This window comes from Aristolochia californica, unplaced genomic scaffold (genome assembly GCF_029961685.1).
Source record: "Aristolochia californica isolate CCGP_79_NKW_82.1479 unplaced genomic scaffold, dmAriCali1.0.hap1 SCAF_16, whole genome shotgun sequence".
NCBI classification, from domain to species: domain Eukaryota; kingdom Viridiplantae; phylum Streptophyta; class Magnoliopsida; order Piperales; family Aristolochiaceae; genus Aristolochia; species Aristolochia californica.
Genome location: NW_027181837.1, coordinates 5,263,374 through 5,282,692, shown reverse-complemented (window position 1 = coordinate 5,282,692; position 19,319 = coordinate 5,263,374). Strand labels below are relative to the sequence as shown.

At 38.0% G+C, this 19,319-nt stretch overlaps 1 protein-coding gene and 1 long non-coding RNA gene across 5 annotated transcripts; both read right to left on the bottom strand.

Annotated features, from left to right (window-relative positions):
* Positions 1–1,954: 1,954 nt before the first annotated feature.
* On the bottom strand, positions 1,955–4,025 carry LOC137954014 (uncharacterized). The gene is made up of 2 exons (XR_011112467.1): positions 3,907–4,025; positions 1,955–2,523 (listed from the first exon to the last, which is right to left on the bottom strand). It is a non-coding gene; the product is annotated as an uncharacterized lncRNA (long non-coding RNA).
* A 679-nt stretch (positions 4,026–4,704) lies between these two features.
* LOC137953692 (uncharacterized) lies at positions 4,705–18,436 on the bottom strand. 4 transcript variants are annotated; one of them, XM_068801165.1, is made up of 12 exons: positions 17,942–18,436; positions 16,693–16,882; positions 16,189–16,260; positions 8,784–8,890; positions 6,826–6,886; positions 6,624–6,683; positions 6,444–6,518; positions 6,151–6,267; positions 5,852–5,906; positions 5,578–5,700; positions 5,259–5,485; positions 4,705–4,916 (listed from the first exon to the last, which is right to left on the bottom strand). In XM_068801165.1, the coding sequence occupies exons 1-12, from the start codon at positions 17,998–18,000 to the stop codon at positions 4,893–4,895; spliced, it is 1,170 nt and encodes a 389-aa protein (XP_068657266.1). In that variant the 5' UTR covers positions 18,001–18,436; the 3' UTR covers positions 4,705–4,892. The 4 variants fall into 4 exon arrangements, with proteins under 4 accessions (XP_068657266.1, XP_068657265.1, XP_068657263.1 ...); XM_068801164.1 differs by having other exon boundaries at positions 4,705–5,485; positions 17,942–18,113; positions 18,305–18,436; XM_068801162.1 differs by having other exon boundaries at positions 4,705–5,485.
* Between the last annotated feature and the right edge of the window lie 883 nt (positions 18,437–19,319).

The window sequence follows — 19,319 nt, the reverse complement described above, 5'->3', positions numbered from 1 at the left end:
TTTGCATTGTCCTTGTCCACTTATTCTATTCCTCTTATAATGCAAGATGTCTTAGTGTTACTTGAGTGAAAACAAACTATGGATCAAGAGATAGATGTCTTAGTTTCTAGGGGTAGATAGATACTTTGTGACCCACCTAATGGTGTTGATGATGTATACCATTAAATTAGAGCATATGAGAATATTTAAAGGTACAAAGCTTGATTAGTGTCAAAAGTTATACCTAGACCTATGGTATTGATGTGTTTGAAACATTCTCTCTAGTTGCACATCTTAATTCTATCAAAATTTTAGTCTCAATGGCAATCAAAAAAGGAAGGTCTTTACATCAATTATATATAAAAAACATTTTTATGGTGATTTGTAGGAGGAGATTTATTTTGGAGCAATCTCTTGCATATGTTGTTAAGTTGTGAAGCCTAATTAACGCCTTACACTGAGTCGGTCGTGGATCGACCTTCGTGGTAAGGTTGTCGCCCCCTCCTGAAAGTGCAGGGGCGGAGCCCCTGTCCGATCCACGATATATTGATTGTTGTTTCATTAAGGATAATTTGGGAATTTTACTTTTGTAATGCGGTTGCCTAACTTTCTGTTTAAATTGGGGGGTACCACTTATGATCTTAATTCGAGGAGCATCTTGAGTTGCAACCCGAGAGGTTAGAGAGAAACACTTGTAAGTGTGCGATTTCTCTTGTAAACTATTTCATCTTCATAGTGGATTACTGCAACACCGGAAGACAGGACGTAGTCTCACCTTGAGGTGAACTTGTACAAATCTTGTTGTGCTTTTCCGTGCTTGTTTTTTTCCTTCTCCGTGTTTATTATTATTACTCTCGTTAGTTTGGAATTAGGACGTCTAATTCCTAACATATGTTATTTAGAGGGAAGACAGAGAAGTTATGCAATGAAAAAAACAAAGAGTCTATTTGTGGTATGTAATAGAGTCCCAAGGCTTGGTTGGAAAGTATAGTAACATAGTTATGAATTTTGGTTTTGTGAGAAACCATTGCGATGATTCTATAATTGTGTTGAGCAATCAATGCAAGGTTGTTGTTCTTGTTTTGTATGTGGATGATATAGTATCAAGAAATTATTCTTAAGGGATTAAACAAGTAAAAGAATATCCGACAAAAAAACTTTTAGACAACGGATTTATGGTAATTAAATTATTTCCTGAATTAAAATGACCAAAAGCCAATAAGGTATTGTCCTATTCTAAAGGAAATACATTTTAGATATATTACAAGAGTATAGTTTATTGGGTACACTTCTAGAAAATAGTCCGATGGAAGTCAATACTACTCTTCATGATTATCATTTGTTGTAGAGAATTCACACAAAATACATTTAGAAACTACTCATAGAATTCTGAAATATTTCAAAGGGACTCTTAGAAAGAGTTTATTATATACTCCCTATGAAAATTAGGATGCTCATAAACAAATTATGCAAGATCCAACATAGATAAGAGATCCATAACAAGGTGCTACTACTTTGTTGGTGTTCGATTGTTTATACAATTACTGAGCTCATATGGAATCAATCGGTTTTTTTTTTTTTTTTTGAGTTAAGATTTCATATTATAGAACATATGGTTATGAAACGTGACAATTAGACAACAATTTTTATACCTAATAATCTAGTCTTCCATGAGAGAACCAATTATATAAAAATAAATTACTATTTTATAAAAAATATTATAATGGAAAAAAAATTATAACACAAGATTTGTAACATTTGATTTTTTATGACAAACTGAAACCATTTACTATTAAAATACATGTATTGAAGTATTTTAATAATTTCCCTTATAAAATTAAGAGTAAATTGGTCTTCATGTTAAAGTTTTATATTTCAAATTTCATTTTATTGTATGATGTTTAGAATTATAAGGATTTAATAAAAATTCACTTAAATGAGTATATAATACAAAAGAGGGGTCAAATTCCAGCCCTCAATGAATGCTCTTTTTGGCACTCTTTTCCTTCTCTTTTCTCCTTTTCACTCAATTTTCTCTTTTCTTTTATGTGAGAGTTACAAAAAATTAGCCTCTAAACTCCATACAATGTTCTTACCTTCCGCCAAAAATGTGAAACAAAAAAATTAAAAGCTCACTTGATACATTCATTTATTTAGACGATTTATCTACTGAATTCTGTAACGAGAGGGAACCTTGACTGGAGATCACCTTTGCCGACGACTCATCTGCTTCCACTAGCTTTCGAAGCCTCTCTTGCAACACTTGGACTCTATCTTCCGTCTTCCGCAACTTCCGCCACCGGTATGTTGTGTACACAGCCAATCCCCCATACACAACAATGTAAGATGCCCATACATACGGGTACGTCTCAGCATGCTCCTTAGTTTTCTGCCACTGATCCTCGATCTTCTCCTTCCAACTCATTGGCTGCTTGGGTTCTTCATTTTCTCCCTCCAAAGTCATGCTTAATTTCCTTTTCTTATGTTCTTTCAGGCACTGAAGAAGATCGTCCAAAAGGGGTTTGAGACTTTGATGCTTGCAAGCTGCAGTATCCCATAGGGGTATTCAAGTAGTTGAACTAATTTGAAATTGACATGATTAAATATTAGCTTAAATGCTCCTTCACAAATTTGCTAGTAACAGTAACTACAGTTAAAACAAAAAATACAATAACACAAACTTAGGTAAAAATAAAACAATATTACTATCAAAGAAACAGATCATAGGTTGAAAATTATTTACAATCACACCCTTGTTAATCCCATTGAATATAAATGATGATTAGTCCTACTTCAATACTCAAATTGATAAGACTTTACATTTCATGGTAAGGTAAATCATGATGTCTTATGCTGGCCCTATCATTCTGGGTGACTCACTCCTTGCTAAGACACTTGCTCTATTGCACTGGATCAGGATTGCAAAACCGGCTTGCTTTCTCAGGTCAACGAAGGGGTTGACAGACTTTATCTAAGAAGGCTTTCTCCTTGGTTATATGGTCAGTCCAGCCACGATGACTCGCCTCTTTCACAAGGAGGCTTGTTTTTGTGTTATTGTTTCATTCCTGTAGTTGACATGGTCTAATTCTCAGTTATGTAATTTCCCTCATGTAATCCAGTCAAAATGACTCGCCTCTGCCTCCCCTAATTGTGGGGTTGGCTCCACTTAATTCCACTATTCTAATAAAATTTCAATCACTTACAAAAAAAAAAAAATTCTATCTTATATCGTACCATAATTGGACATATAGAATAGTAGAATAGTAGAATAAGAAAATTACAAATGACATGGTTGAGATAACAAGAATTACAGTACTAACAATCTCATCCCAACTCCCATCATCACCAGCATTGTAGAACATAATCGAGTATATAAAGCAAAAAGTCCAGTATAAGAAAAATCCACGATGTAATAACTATCTCCAAATTAAAAACGAAGAGTAAAACTAACGAGTAATAAAAGTAGCCAAAATTTTTCAGAAATTAAAATCACAGAGCTGAAAATTTGTTAAGAGCGCGATGATACTTCCACAATTGCATCACGTTTTCAAATGCACTTTCTGTGACCATATGAATTCTATAATAAAAAATTTACTTTGAGTTTCCTAAAGCCACCGGCCTATAGCTTCAAATTCTTAAATGGTTGCCATCAACAATTGAGGAACAATATCTTGGCTACTAGCAAATTTACAGGTTCATGATATGCGTTGTTCATGGTGGCTTTCTCAATAGCCGTTCTTGTTTAAGCAAGAAAATGTCTACTTTCATTTAGAAACCTAGAGTAAAACAAAAAAAAAAACACCCCAAAATGTAAAAGATGAGCACCTAACAAGAGGAAAAATCTCAGGCATGGACACGAAACTAAGACAGGACGAAAGGGTTTCACACAAGTAACAGATCATAGGTAAAGAAGGTAGAGAAGAGTACCATTTTGCTTTCCGAACTGCACACTGCCCGCTGCGACGGTTAGACGCGAAACAGAAGTCAGGATCAACGGCTAGGCAAACTAGGGCTTTCCACGGTAGCAGCCATTTTATAATTCAGCGAATCCGGGCCGGTTTAGAGGTGAAGATATTGAGCCCAAGCTTTCGTTCTCGTTGGCACAATTGGAAACGGAAGCCCAGAATTTGCTTAAAAAATCAGTAATTATATTAGATATTGAAACTTATATACTTGTGTTATCCCAAAAACAAATTTAATGACACTGGACGAAAGATGACTGATCTAATATTTTTCTTTTGAATGAAAAAAAATTAGATCAGACCGATTGATCATGATCAGATGGCCTGAGATAATATTTCACATGTTTCACACCAAATGACTTTTTGTATTAGATCACTTCTGTTAACGAAATATGCAAATTCAGAGATGACTCAACAATTGATAGAAAGGAATAGACGGCCAAATCCCTAGATAAACGGTTTGGTGAGGTGATACTTTTGTTAACAAAATAGATTCATTGAGAGCATCTATGGACTATAGTAGAGGCAGTCCGATTCCAAACTTCCATCAAAATTGATCAAATTCATGAGAAAATCAAGCTGCTCTCAGGCTGGATTCTTTAGGCTACAAAAACTGCCCTTGTAAAGCGATCAAAATTAACAAAGTAAAGCAAGATTTTTAACACTGGAGTGCAACCATAATCTGATGTTTCAATACTAACGGGATGAGAGAATGTTGCAATACTTAGAAGAGGGATGGGCCAATTCATAATTGGAAGCAGAAATTGTACTTAATTGGATGAAATAAATAATATGTTTTTAGCTTTTAAAGATAAAATTACAAAAAAAATAATGCCTAATTACAACATCTATCCTTGTCTAATACATGTACAAACTGTTGCCAATATTCTACCATTTTCCTGTGTTCTGTTTTGATTCAAACCTACTTTTGACGCTAGCAAGATATGATGCTCACAAACTTATTGGTGGAGTTCTCTGTGCCAGTAAGCACATAACAACCATCAGCATCCTCAAAGTGAACGAAATAGAAGCGTTTTGCATGTATAATGAGAGCTCTAAACTTGAAATAATCAAACGAAGAATCTTATAGCTTGCTATGAGCAAATTACAAGTGGCTAGACACAGGTGAGCATAGGACTTGAATGGGGAAAATTTACTTCTGGAACTGAATTGAACCCACAGAGACTATTTTCAGGAAATGATTGCAGTGTAACCATAAAAGAAGGGAATATTAAGGGTAAAGGCTGAATAAAGAACGAGATAGATTATCAACAACAGGCTGACACCCATTGTTTTCTGAACTTTCAAAGAACTTACCTTGAACAACAAGTCATGCGCAATTTGTTCCCACGGCAAAGATATGGACATTAAGCAGCATTTTAGGGGCAAATGCTCATCATCTGATCTTCTGGTGACAGCATAAGCATGTCTTGCAGCCACAGATGCAGCAGAAGCTGCTTTACGGACAAATGTACCAAGACCAATTCCAAATCCTTTCCTTGACAATTGAATTGGGGAAGATGGACCTGAATCGAGACTTTGATCTGCATCATAATTCAAAATCATTTGCCCATGGTGGTGCTGGTAAAACTATTGAAAGTGGATTAAACAAATCCACAGGAAGTTGTTTGCAGACCTACAACACCAGAAACAGCAACCTCCACTTCGCCACATCCACCAGGACCTCTCATGATAAGTCTGTCAGTTTTAGTAGGATAATAACTGACAGATAGAAGGCTCCCCAATCTTGACCTACCAGCTACAAACGAAAGAGTAAAAAAAAATACTTAAGTTGGATGACAGGTGTAAACTTCACTTTTCTCACTGTATTGAACATTTAGAGTCAAAACCAGAGAAAAACTTCTCTACCAGAATCAAATATCAACAAAATCAATCTGATAAATATGTACCATCATATGCCTCTCGAACCATTTTATAGCTAACGAATCCTGAGAAGAGTGTAAGCTGCAATAGTGCACGGCAGTGTGTCAGTAAATCCTTACATTACCAAGTTAGACAAATTGAATTGTATAACAGAATTAGTGGATGGGGGCTAGACCCATGGTGCTCCTATACTGGCAAAATAATCCCAATCATTGGTGAAGTCAGAGTACACCCTATGCTAGTGCAGCACCTAAATGGAAGAAAAGTGTTTTTGCACATGTCATTTATAGCAAGTCTGACTGGGATTGCAACAAGAAATGTTCACCTCATTAAATTTCATTCCCTCAGAATCTGCTTTAATCGGCTCATTGTCAGAAGGAAACGCTGCTCCACCATGTGCATTAAGAAGTACACAATAGCAATGATCTTGCTCGGTCAAGACCTGTAAAGGTAGAAAAATCCAGAGCCTTTTTCAGTTGATAAGAATAATTTAAGTTCTCACAGTTTCAGAGAATTTACGTTAAAGGATAAACAGGACAAGTCATGAACCACCATGCAAGGAATGAGAAACTATAAGATGAAAGTAGTCCTTTCAGTAACTAAAGCAGTATCCCTTACCACTGCATCAAATGTGGAATCAAAGTCATCAATTGCAAAACAAATATTTGGATAGGCAGGATGTGTTTCAATTTCCTGAAAACATATTAAGTCAAATTTCGGACTTTGAAAAAAACAAACAAATGAGGTGATTTGAGATTAGGAAGAATATAGAAATATCTAACAATAAAAGGAACTGACCTTCTTGGAGTCCAACTGGAAATCCACACGACTTGGAGAAGCATAGACAGTCTTTACAACCTGTAGAAATGGAAGTCTACAACTTGTTTAAAGGATGACAACAATCACCTAAAACATTTTATCTTATGAAAGATGAAATGCCAACTAAAAACTCCATGAGATATCATACAACTTCCAGGATGGCAGTAGATGGCTATATTACCTTAAAAATGCTGGATAATACTGTCTCTGCTCCATTCTGATGTCTCCGTAGGGCTTTCAGACTAAACAGCATCCATAAGAAAATGCAAAGTGCACATCCATAAAAAACGCAAAGTGAATTATCAGATATACAGTAGATTGTGCAGATCAGAGCACTTACTATGACCAAAAATCTGCAAGAAGTTTCTAGTTAAATAAAAGAGAACAGTTGAGTAATATTTAGAAATTTTTCTTGGTTGCAAAAACACTGGTCTCAATAAGAAAGAATGGTGATTGTGGATTGGGCCTTAGGCTCAATGCACACATCAGAGGGGGATCCTAATGCACAGTATTGGGTTCACATCTCACCATGAAAAAGGGAAAGGGGAATAGAGTGCGTGTATAATCGACATTAAAAGAAGAAGAAGAAAAAAATCACCATTAATTCCTTGAAGTTACCTTCCTCCTCACTAAGAATGATGAGAGCTGGGGATTTAAGTCTTAAATTTGATTGCCACTAGAACAGGTAGTTCAATCTTTTCTAAATTCATATTTTCTTCATTGTACCAGTCCATTAAAAGCATAAAGGCAACAAAGACATGAAAGGACACAATCTGACTGAAGGATTAAAACAATATTGAAGGGAGAGAGAGCCCACTCAGGATACAAGATAAAGATCTGAGAGGAGAAAATGAGACGCACCATACCATGATCTAGAGGAAGACATCAAATAAGGCCTATAGATTTGTAACTATAGATTTTGCTTTGAACTAGATAAATGATTATTGGTCACCATTTAGGCCTCAATATGGAAAACGTAAAATCTTTCCCTTTTGCAGTATTCAGTACTTACACTTCATGAAAGCACTGTAAAAATGAAAGATATTGGAACCAATAAAAGAAGGGCAACCTAGAAAGCGCAAAGCCCTTTGTTTTTTTACTCTTTGTTTTCCAAAGGATTGTAACAGATTTCGATGAAAGATGTCTTTCCCCCATTAAGAACTCCGCGACCAAAGCACATTCCAACCAGAGAATTAGGAATACCACAAAAAATTCCTGAAGCCAGTAGATGGAAACAAATTGGCAAATATTAACGAGTGACTGTTTATAACTATTGGCAGCAGAAAAGGTAGAACTTTTCTCCATGAGAAGCAGGTTCATCAACCACTAGAATGCCAACATAGTTGGTGCCTCCTATGGCTTTAACTACATTTAGTTGTGATGGTAGTTTACATAAAAGTCTGAGAGCATTGGGGTACAGATGTATTTTTCAGATCACGAGAAACATTGCATACACACATTCCATGGCACGCTGGGTTTGGAAGTGCCCACTCAAGTGTGAGGGCACTTCCTTTGATGAGGCCTAAAATTATATGCAATGACATTTCATCCCCCTTGAGGGTAACTTTCTAAATATGCAGATTATTTAGCATTATTCCCAAGAAAAAACAAAAGGAAATAGGACCTAATGGTAAGCAGACAAATTTGCTAGACAGGTTTATCATTATCAGCTAACACTGAAACTTGTTTCTTGACTAATGAAGTCTACTCCACATTTAAGCTTCTCTTGCATCTCCTCCCATCCAGGTGGAAAATACCAAAAATTGTTATATTGTTTTTGTTTGCTTTTTGCAGCTTCTTTCTGTAGTTGACTGATTTCTATGATACTAAGCCAGTGATGGGTGTTTCTCTTGCATGTATGTCCTTTGGGGGGCATATCCTCCTTTCAGTTATACAAAGTAAGTCCCTAGAAATAAATGAAATAAAACTCCACTTTCATTCACAGAATACTTTTGAAATTTTCCAGTAAAATTTCAGAACAGCAATTGGATATCTTTATGAAAATTTCTAATGTTCCAATTGAGCTTAATCTTGTTAAGCAAACAGTCAATTAGGGAAACAACTAAGAAAAAAGGAAACAAAAAATATGAAAGGGATGGACGTGTTATGGAAAAAGAAAATGCCGGACAGAAATGTTACCTGCAGATTGCAACCGTAACAGTAAATGAAGTATGTGCGATTAGATTCAGGTAAAATGAGCGTCTCCAGTCTACATCAATTGATTCTTCACCAACAACTGTGTCCAGCTGGTATACGTGAAAATGAATATAGTTACTATGTTAAGCTTCTGATCATTTTGAGGATTGTTAATATGCAGATTACTGGTCCATATCTTGGTCATGTTCTGATTCCAATTGATATACTTTGCCATCCGATTCATTTAAGAACTCGAAAGTCTTTACCACGACTGAATATTTAGTGAAATAGCTAATAATTAACATATCAGATAGAAGGCAATAATTAATTCAATAGAGAGCGAAATACCAAAAATCCACCTATCACAAATGAACTTTTTTTTTAAAGATGGCACGTAGTTTTTATTCAAAGAGCATTAAAGCCTTAACATATCAACATAGGATACAACATAGGGTACAACGCTGGAACAGCCTTCTCTAGATATCAAGAGAGGGCCCACAGCAAAGAAAAACTTTAGAAATTCAGATTTAGCAAGCTTGTCAGCCACTGAATTGGCAGAAGTAGGAATTTTACTCCAGGCAATATGCCATTCTATTGATAAGTCTGAAATCTCATCTAATATCTTCACAAGGGCCCAAGAGGCAGGATACTTCTTGTGGCCTCCAGCCAATAACTAGAGCAGAATCGCCTTGTAAGATTAGGAGGCCATTAAATCCTTGCTTGAATCATCTGACACATTCCACGAGAGCCAAGGATTCTGCCTCATGTGAATTACAGTAACCAGATGGACCAGAAAAAGCCAATAGGATCTGACCAGAACTGTCTTTCAAGACTGCCCCTGATCTGGCTGGGCCTGGGTTACCCACAAAGAACAGTCAAAATTAAGTTTGATCCAGGTTGGAAGAAGGTGTCACCATTCTACTACCAGCGGAGGATTGGGGCACCAAAGAACATGATTTTACCCTAAATTTTCATTATAATCAAGTATGGAAAAGGTGGCAAGCCATGCAAGCTGCTTGCACAAAGTAGGATGCTGTGAATTACCTTCTCTACAATCCCTCCAATCCAGCGGCTTTTACCTCCAAAGGTTCTGCTGTTCCTTTCTGTCCGTAAATGCCTCAGAGTTGCTGCTATGGCCGCTTTCCGTAAGGCTTTTCCCATAGAAAGGCAATGGGCATGAGTACCATTGCTGCATTAGAAGGCTGGAGGAGTAGGGCATGCATAGGTGAATTCCAAATTTAAGGAAAATGGCATTCCATACTGACGTGCTAAATTTATAATGCAACAATATGAGGTTAAGGCTCGCTTCTACTTCTCCACAGAACTTGCACAAGGAATTCACAATCACCTGCTTCCTTTTGATTAGATCGTCACATGTGAGTCTTCTCATGAATGGCTGTCCAAAGGAATTGTAAAATCTTTTTGGTGCCACAAATTTCCACATTAGACTGGGATCCAAGGGGCTGGCAGGAGGGGGGAGCTATTCCGGCATTTATACAATGGGGTCACCAAGAATTGCCTTGAGGGAAATTGCTTCCTGATTATTTCATCCTGCTCCTGATCTGAGATATGATGTGATTCTAGCAATGCAAGAAGATTGGCAGATTCTGCTACTTCTCGGTCATTTTTAGGTGTTGATCCCTTAAATGTAGGTCAGAGATCCATTCGCTTTTTTGGCCGGCATATATAAGATAACACAGAGCTTCACTACCACAATGAACAATAAGGGCGATAGTGGGTTGCCTTGCCTCAAGCCCCAGGAACTTTTGAAGAAACCTTTCACTGTGTCATTTATAAGGAAAGAGAAACTAGCAGATGACATAAAACTTTGGATCCAGCCCTCCATTTCTCGGGAAAATTCATTCATCTCCTCTAGAAGGGAGTCAAGAAATTGCCAGCTCACCTTATCGAATGCCTTCTCAAAGTCCAATTTGAGGACTGCACCCTTCATACCCTTCTTGATGTAGTGGTGCACAAGCTCATGAACAGTGAGAGCTGAATCTAAGATTTGCCTTCACCACTGGAAAGCTGATTGATTACTACTAATGACTGAGGGCAGTACCTACCTCAACCTGGCTGCCAAAACTCTTGAAATGATTATGTAGTGGTTGGAAATGTGGCTGATTTCCCAGAATTCAGCTGGATTGCATGCTCCCCTCTTCTTTGGGACCAGTGTGATGGAAGATGATCCCATACTCCATGCTGTAAACCCAGCTCATAGAACTCTTCAAACAAGTCCATAATGCCCCAACCAAGAATTCCCATCCTGCCTTGTAGAACTTAGCTGTGAACCCATCTGGACCAGGTGCTTTATTAGCCTCTTCTATTTCTTCTATCGTACGATGGTCTTCTAGGCTTCAAGCATCCTCAACTGATAGGGATTTCAGGCTTGAATCTTCAGGGAAAGATCTTCAGATCCCTTCATCTTGGTATAGCCTTGAGTTACAGTTATAAACTCTCCGGTTATGTCCTGCTTCTACATCAAGGGCTGCCTTTAATATTGAGTGCTGTAATTTTGTTTCTTCTCTTAAGGGCTGAGGCTTTAGCATGAAAAAATTTTGAGTTCCCATCTCCTTCTTTCACCCACCTGTACCTTGCTCTTTGTTTCCAGAAAATCCTTTCCTAAAAGGCTTCCTTCAGCAAATCTTGCTCTATGTTTTCTAGTGTAGTTAGAGCTTGCTACTCTTCTTTTCTATCATACTCCTGTATCCTGTTCAGAAGACAATTCCTTTCCTTTTCAAAATTCAATTTTCTCTCAGCACACCATGCTGTCATTTTTTGCTCCATTACTTTTGAGTTTTTTACTGAATTGGTAACCTGCTGTGCCTGTGATGCTACTCTCCTCCCACCAGGTTTGCAGTTTGTCTTTGAGACCTTCTTTCATTAACCAGGCAGCATGATCCTGAAGGGTGGGGGGGCATACAACTCTGGGATAGTTTCAGTATTGAGCAATTGTCTGAGATTGGCCTAGGGAGGATTTTCCCAGCTGTGTTACCAGCAATTCCTGACTTACCAGGAACAGATCCAGTTTTGCCATAATTGGTGGGGATCTATCACTGGACCATGTGAACTCTGCCCCCGATAAGATAGGTTCAATCAAGGCATGGTCTGATAATGATCTCAGAGAATTTGCACATGGCTGCAGTGGATTTACTTCTCCATTCCTTCCTCTCAAAGCCATATCAAAGTACATAGAAATCTCTTCATATCACCGATGTGATGACCATAGGTTCAAGATTGCTGAGAGTTCTCTCCACATGTCCTGTCGCTGTGGCAGAAAGTGGGGCCATAGACTGATAGAGTTGCCCAGTGAGCCCCATTCTTGGTTGATTTGAGATGTACTGCAAGTATGTGTTGCCCGATTTCTAAATCAATCATTTCAACTTGTCGGAAGTCACAAAAATCGCCATTCCCCCAGTGGAGCCCTCTACTTTGGCTTCTACCCAGTTTGGCTTCCTTGTGTACCAGATACCTTTGGTATAGTTCGTGGTTATGTCAGTCAGCTTCTTTTCTAGTAGGAAGGCAACTGAGGCTTTGTTCTTCCTAAGAGTCTCCTTTATTATTGCTCACTTGCTTTGTAATCCCAAACCTCTTACATTTCAGGAGACGAGGTTCATCAATCATTGGCTCTTATGTTACTTTTTTCTTTTAGTTGCCTAATTCACTCATAACATGCAATAGTGTCTTCTTTTTGTATTTTAAGGGATGCACCAAATTCATCCATCACATTTTTTAGAAAGGTATCAATTCTATTTTCAAAGGCTTTTATCTTCTATCTTTCAACTTTCGTATCTTCTTGTCTATTCTTGAAGGGTAGTGTTGCTTCCGTTGAGTCTTTGTCTTTTGTGTTAGTTTTCTTTGCTTTGTTTTTTAAAATCACTTTCGAAGCATTCAATAGTTGGCTAGACTTACTACCTAATATGGAGGAGGGGGTTGTGTTAAGCACCTAGCCAATACTACCCAAAAGACCAGCCTGTTAGGAGTGGAAGACATAGGTACTTAACCCAGGACCCTAACAGTACCCTGCCCTTCCCCAAGTCGATGACCGCGGAGGCTACCACAACAGAGCAACCGGAGCCGGGTCGAACCTGGGTCGGTCCAGGCACGTGACCACCCGCATCCATTTTTGGGGGCGCCGCGATTCGAAGTCGGGACACAGCGCTAGCTCTGATACCAAATGTTAAGCACCTAGCCAATACTACCCAAAAGACCGGCCTGTTAGGAGCGGAAAACATAGGTACTTAACCCAAGACCCTAACAGTACCCCGCCCTTCCCTGAGCCGACGACCGCGGAGGCTACCACAACAGAGCAACCGGAGCCGGGTCAAACCCGGGTCAGTCCAGGTGCGTGACCACCCGCATCCATTTTTGGGGGCGCCAGGATTCGAAGTCGGGACGCAGCGCTAGCTCTGATACCAAATGTTAAGCACCTAGCCAATACTACCCAAAAGACCGGCCTGTAAGGAGCGGAAGACATAGGTACTTAACCCAGGACCCTAACAGGTTGTTCAAGAGTAGTGTCGTCCCTAATCTCGTTAGAGGATAATGAGCCATCGTGCTTGGCTCTAGGATCCCACAAGACTCAGTGGGTAAGTGGAAGGAACAGCTAGGAAGGTGAGTTGGGTTACTCGGGGCCATGCAGGGTTTCTCCTTCACAAATGATGCATTGCACATGCTCAAGGGCACCATAGTGTAGTGCACTAACAGCCAATCAAAGTTTCGTTGTTGAGTTCTGAGTCCACCTCCTCGGGCAATCATCCGAAGTTTCATTAGTGTTACGGCCTGCATACGGAGCCCTATTCGTGTTTGATTCCATGCTACATCATTTGGGGCCACTTCCATATTCGGTTCCACAACTAGATCCAATTCTTCTATGCATTCTAAAGATCTCCAACGAACTTTTCAGATTTCGAATTCAAATTTAAATTCGGTTCAATAGCCTTTCCATCAAATGTTGGCTTACTATTGTTAGCACAGTTGTTGATTGCCAAGCTTGAGATGCTTCAGTCACCACTCCAATCGCCATCACTGAACCGGATCTTGGCTGTCGATTTCGTTTTGCATCGGTTTTGTTCTCACAGGGACTCCTTTGCTTCTTGGAATTTGCTGAGATGAGACCTCAAAACCACTCTCTACGAGATCAATGTCTGCCTTGACCCTAATTGTATAAATATGTGCCCCCACTTGGATGGGTACTTTCAGATTGCCAACAAAAGCTCTAGAGACCAAAATCTAAGCTCAGAGCCTGTTAATCCTGCATCCTAAGGCTGCTTGCTCATCAAAGTTGGTGGCTGCACCGATGATTCCTATGATAGCTAGGAAGCTCTCCATGCACTCGAGATCCGCCATAATCCCCTTGACAATGAGCCACCCAAATTGTTCTCTTGAGATCTCTTGGGAGTTCCATACCTCTAGTTCCCAGTAAACAACTCCCTTGATTTCATCTTTTAATGCCAATACCCTTTGTTTTTCCTCTTCAAAATCCAAGGAGATTGGCCATGAATCTGGCCCCATGTGGTGCATTCTGGGAGGCATTGCTAGTCTCCAAGTGCTTTTTGTCTACTGCTTTAACATCTCCAAGTCTTGGTATTTGCCCTTCATGTGCACCACTATGCATTCTCCCTCTCCTTCCTTCACAACTAGGTAAAAGTCAAGTCTACCTAGCATTCTGGGAGGCATTGCTAGTCTCCAAGTGCTTTTTGTCTACTGCTTTAACATCTCCAAGTCTTGGTATTTGCCCTTCATGTGCACCACTATGCATTCTCCCTCTCCTTCCTTCACAACTAGGTAAAAGTCAAGTCTACCTAGCATTCCATGCATCCATTCTATTGCAGATGGAGTCTTAGCCAACACTGGCAGCAATCCCAATTGCATGGCATCGCAATAAGATCTCGTTGGACGGGTGGTTTTGACTAAAGATGTTGATAACCTTAGTCTTTCAAGTGGCGCATCAAAGGTCTCCTTGGAGGAATTGATGTTTATCTTGGCACGAGTCCGCTCTAGCTTTTCTTTGAGCCATCCCTTGCCATTACCAATTTTGAGGTTGGTAATATTCTTGAGCCAATGATGGTTTCCCCACACATCTCTGCAACATAGAAAGTAAGAAAGCCCCCTTCTCCATAGATCCCCACCAGAAATTTTGCATTCGATGTAGATGCCATCCTTCCATTGTTCCATCCCATGCAAGTAACTGGACAAAGGAGTGACGATGCAGACTCTTGATTGCTACCTACACTGCTAAAGTTCCACCCAGAGGAATGATCTCGTTGTAGAAACAATAGGTTCCGTTGATGATGTAGGAGGCATGGCTTCCTCCGATATTGTGCTCCCATGACTGGTTGGATCTCCTCTCCTAATGATTGCTTGCCATCTCATGACCTTCCCGTTGCCTCCCGCTCTCACTCTCTGTGATGAACATGTTGCTAAACATGTGACTAGAATATACATTGCATGCAAAAATAGGATCTTAAATGTTTTGATATGTTATTATTAAAAAAATCTTCTGATCGAATTTAGGGGTGTCAATTTTATTCGATTCTCCGTCCGCAGTTTATTAAATAGAATGGATATGGAACAAAAAATCTTACGCATATATGTAATTGGGTAATGTTACCCTTACCCGTTTATTAAACGGAACAAAATTGGGTAATACCTACTCCATACCATTTACCTGACTACCAATTATGGAAGGGTACTATTATAATTTTTGACATACCTATGTGTGTGGCCTTACTATGCATATTACTATATGACTTTTTATTGTTTTAGACATTATAAACATGTTGCAATGTTTCTTTATTATTTTAAATAAATTTATTTTCTATTATTCTTTTTTACTATTTTCGTCTAATTACCCGTTTACCCGGCCGGAAACCAGCTAAATAAACGGAATTGGAATACCTTCAAAATAATCAAACAGAATGGATGTGGAATACCGAAATGATAATCGGAGTAGTATATGAATACGAAATACCAAAATAATAATTGGAATTATCGTCCATATACTGTTTACACCCCTAATTGGATCTTTGTATGCATCCTCATAATTGAGAACAAAAATACAATGACAAAAAACAATCAAGTAATACAAATTTCGTCGACAAAATCTTATTTCTTCAAGAGAATCTTAGAGTGCTCAATGATAAGAGTTGAGCAACATGAAGAAAAATAAGATCACTATGTAGTATAGACATAAAAATATGAAATTAGTCAAATTTTGCGTGTGAAGGGGTTTTCAAAGCAAATTTTTTTTTTCGGGATGTGATCTCATGATGTTCCTTGATACTGAAGGGTGCCATTGGTGTCTCATGTAACTAACTAAATATTTGAAGATTTACCATAGGCTAGTAAAATAGACATGCATTCCTGGTATTATTAACAACAAAAAAATTCCATGTCTGCTCTTTACCTTAGGTGCCCACCTGCGAACAAAATAAGGAGCTCCACCCATACTGTTGTTGAAACCAATTCCGTGCGACTTCTGGAAGAGTATAATTAAACACCAGTCAGAATTCAGAAGGTTTCGTTCTTTAGAAGAAGATGATGTGATAGTTTAATTACAGATGAAATTTACATATGCAAGGATATGACATAATTATTGACTAGAGCAAAAAGTCAGTATCAAGTTTGAAAGCAATACTAGGTAAATTTGGAAGTAGGACAACCAGATCGATGACTTGATCATCCATCAGGTTAAGACAAGAATGGATAAGTCTCTGTACAATAAGCAGCAGTCTCAATGCCACAACCCTCTGGTTAGTGGGAGGAAACTGAACAAAGCAACTCCTAGTCAAGCACCAATTTGACAGTGAAGATGTTCAACTATGAAAGATCTTAGCTTGCAAAGGGAGAGTCTCAGCAAAAACTACCAAACTTTACACCACAAAAATGCAGATGCGATAAGCAGCCATACAATGTTTTTCACAAAAAATATCAGATCATCATCTTGGCGTCCCTTTGACTGCTTTCCGCGAATGAAGTACGAATCCATCATGTCATGCCAAAATAGTGAATCCATTTCAACATCTGAAACATCTTCCTCATCAAATGTTGCTTTATTCAATATGGTGGAATGTTTCCTCACCATGCTCAATAGTTCTTGCCTGTCAGAAACATAGTAAAGTAGATGCAACATAAAGGCATGAATTATTAAAAATTTCATACGATAAAAAAACAAAGTCATGTGGATTACTCGTGCATCTAACCAATTGCAAGTGGATGACATGATCACTGTTAAGGAAACGAAGAAGAAGCAAGCTGCAATAATTCAACAAAAAGGAATGAAGGGTCTCCTTATCCAGAGCTGCTTTTCTCTTCTTGAGATGTTAGTCTAGGTAATGTCCAGTGCATTTAGACAACCGCTTAACCTATCAGGGAAATGCCCAGGCATGATTTTCTCATAAACGCACTAATGCTCATCACTAGAACTAGAAGATTCTGGTGGCTGGCACTGAATCATGCTGACACCGCTTAAAGAATTAGGAGACTCCTTCAGTGCCATGTGAAAGCCTTGAGAGAAGGAACTAAAATGGTTCAAAAATGTGTAAACTACCACTTCTTATCAGTGCTCAAACCACCGAATTTCTACCGCCATTTGAATTCCACTGTCTCATAAACTTGAGAAAATCGCTCTCTAGTTTATAAATAGTTTCTCAATCCTATGCCGAGGTAAACGTTTATGATAATGCATACGGTTGGTCTTCAATTACTGAAATTCATATCTTGTTTTTTTCTCCTTAAATTGAATTTTATAGCATATGAAGTAGAACTCAGTTGATTGAAGGGGGCTGAGCTAATTACAAACTTTCATGCTAAGAGAAGAGCATCACCATGGACAATCGTTGATATAATAGAAAACACGGAAGACATTGTCACATCTCACCCTGAAGTTTTTTCCACCATTAGAGTAACAGCAAAGCTAATTCACTATTTTGTATCTGGATAACTCCTCCTTATCTTTCAAAAATTAAGATTATAAAGTCAGGACCATAACAACAAAAGCACATTGAGCAACCTATTCAACAAGATTCAGCCATCAAGGAGCTCCAATTTCATGTTATTTCACTTCAATTAATTCCACGCGGAAAAGTCCATTTTTCGAACATCACAGTCGATGTATAAAAGAAAAAAAGAAACAACAGAAACAGATGCACAGACATTACATAGAGGGAGTTTCGCTTGCGAATCCGGAGGAGTCCGTTCCTCCTCCATTTCCGACCATTATTCCCGTCACTTCACTGTGCTTTCCGTCTTATATCTGGATGTTCTCCTGGTCGAGAAGAAGTTTAAATTCCGATAGAGGAATCGCGGGAGTCTGAATCTGCAATCGAAAGCCTTGAACGTAACGACGTTTCAGTTTTCACGCAATCTGGATGATAAGAAAATAATTTTCTTTATGCTTTTGACTATTACATTACTTTATGCTCTTGACTATTTACGAAATTATAAAATTAAAAAAAAAAGCAAATTCCTAACGGCAAAGATGAAACATTGATTGACCAAGAAATCTGCTGATTTCTCTGTACCTTGACACTTTAAAAAAATAAAAAACATATTTTCCTTCCCTTCCAGTCTTCTTTTCTTCGCCCTCTTCCCTTCTTTTGCTCGTCTTCTTCTTCTGTTTCTTCTTTTTTCCATTTCATTTCCAATTAAGAGATGGAGAAAAACTCCCTCGTCGTCAATTCTTCTTACACGGTTGAAAAAATCCTCCCTCTTGTTCACTTTTGTAGTAGAAAAGAAAAAAAAATAGTAGCTTGTTGACTTGGATTAATCTCCATCTGTATTTTGACGATGAGAAAACTTATACATGGTTTTATTAATATTTGTCATAAAGTATTTTAGATACAATTTTTTCAAGAGACACGAAGATCAAGATCTATACAAAGAACTAACAAAACTCAATGCCTGACTTCAAGTTCAACCGTATGTAAAGTCATCTTGAAAAAACACCAACAGGCAAAGAAATGACGATTTGAATACTAGAGTTTAGGCTATATAGAAATATTTTAAAAATTATGGCCATATAAAAAAGACGATGTCAAACTTTAATTTTGAGGTGTAGAAGAGAATTTGGAGCTTTAAGGCATATTTTTCACAATCATGTTTAACCGATGCATTATAAAGCTTTAAATTACAAAACCCCTTAACTACATTCTCAACATGCTTAAAATTAATTTTTTATAATTTGGAATAAAAATAGGATTGATAGGCTTAATCAATCATACAAAATGCAAATTGGCAGAAACACATAAATTATGATCTATCAATGTAATTGATTGATTGTTTATTCAGAAAATTGTCCTCAATTATACCCTATACTATGATCCAAAATATTACATAGCCAACATATAAAGCATGATTAATCAACCTAATTAGATTGATCGATCAACCGACCATTTTTTACAAGTTGAGAATTTGATTGATTGATGGCCTGATTGATTAACAAGCCTAAAGAATACAAATATCTAACTATTATAAATAGTTGATAAATTGAAGTTTTTCGGTGATCGATCAACACTTTTTGAAGCTTTTTAAAATAGG

Excerpts from the sequence above, each read along its gene's own strand:
- LOC137953692 (XM_068801162.1), bottom strand. The coding sequence starts at position 18,000 with ATGGTCGGAAATGGAGGAGGAACGGACTCCTCCGGATTCGCAAGCGAA. Across the intron at positions 8,891-16,188 it reads TTCGCAGGTGGGCACCTAAG|CTGGACACAGTTGTTGGTGA; the intron begins GTAAAGAGCAGA and ends CACGTATACCAG. Across the intron at positions 6,519-6,623 it reads TCCAGTTGGACTCCAAGAAG|GAAATTGAAACACATCCTGC; the intron begins GTCAGTTCCTTT and ends ATATGTTTTCAG.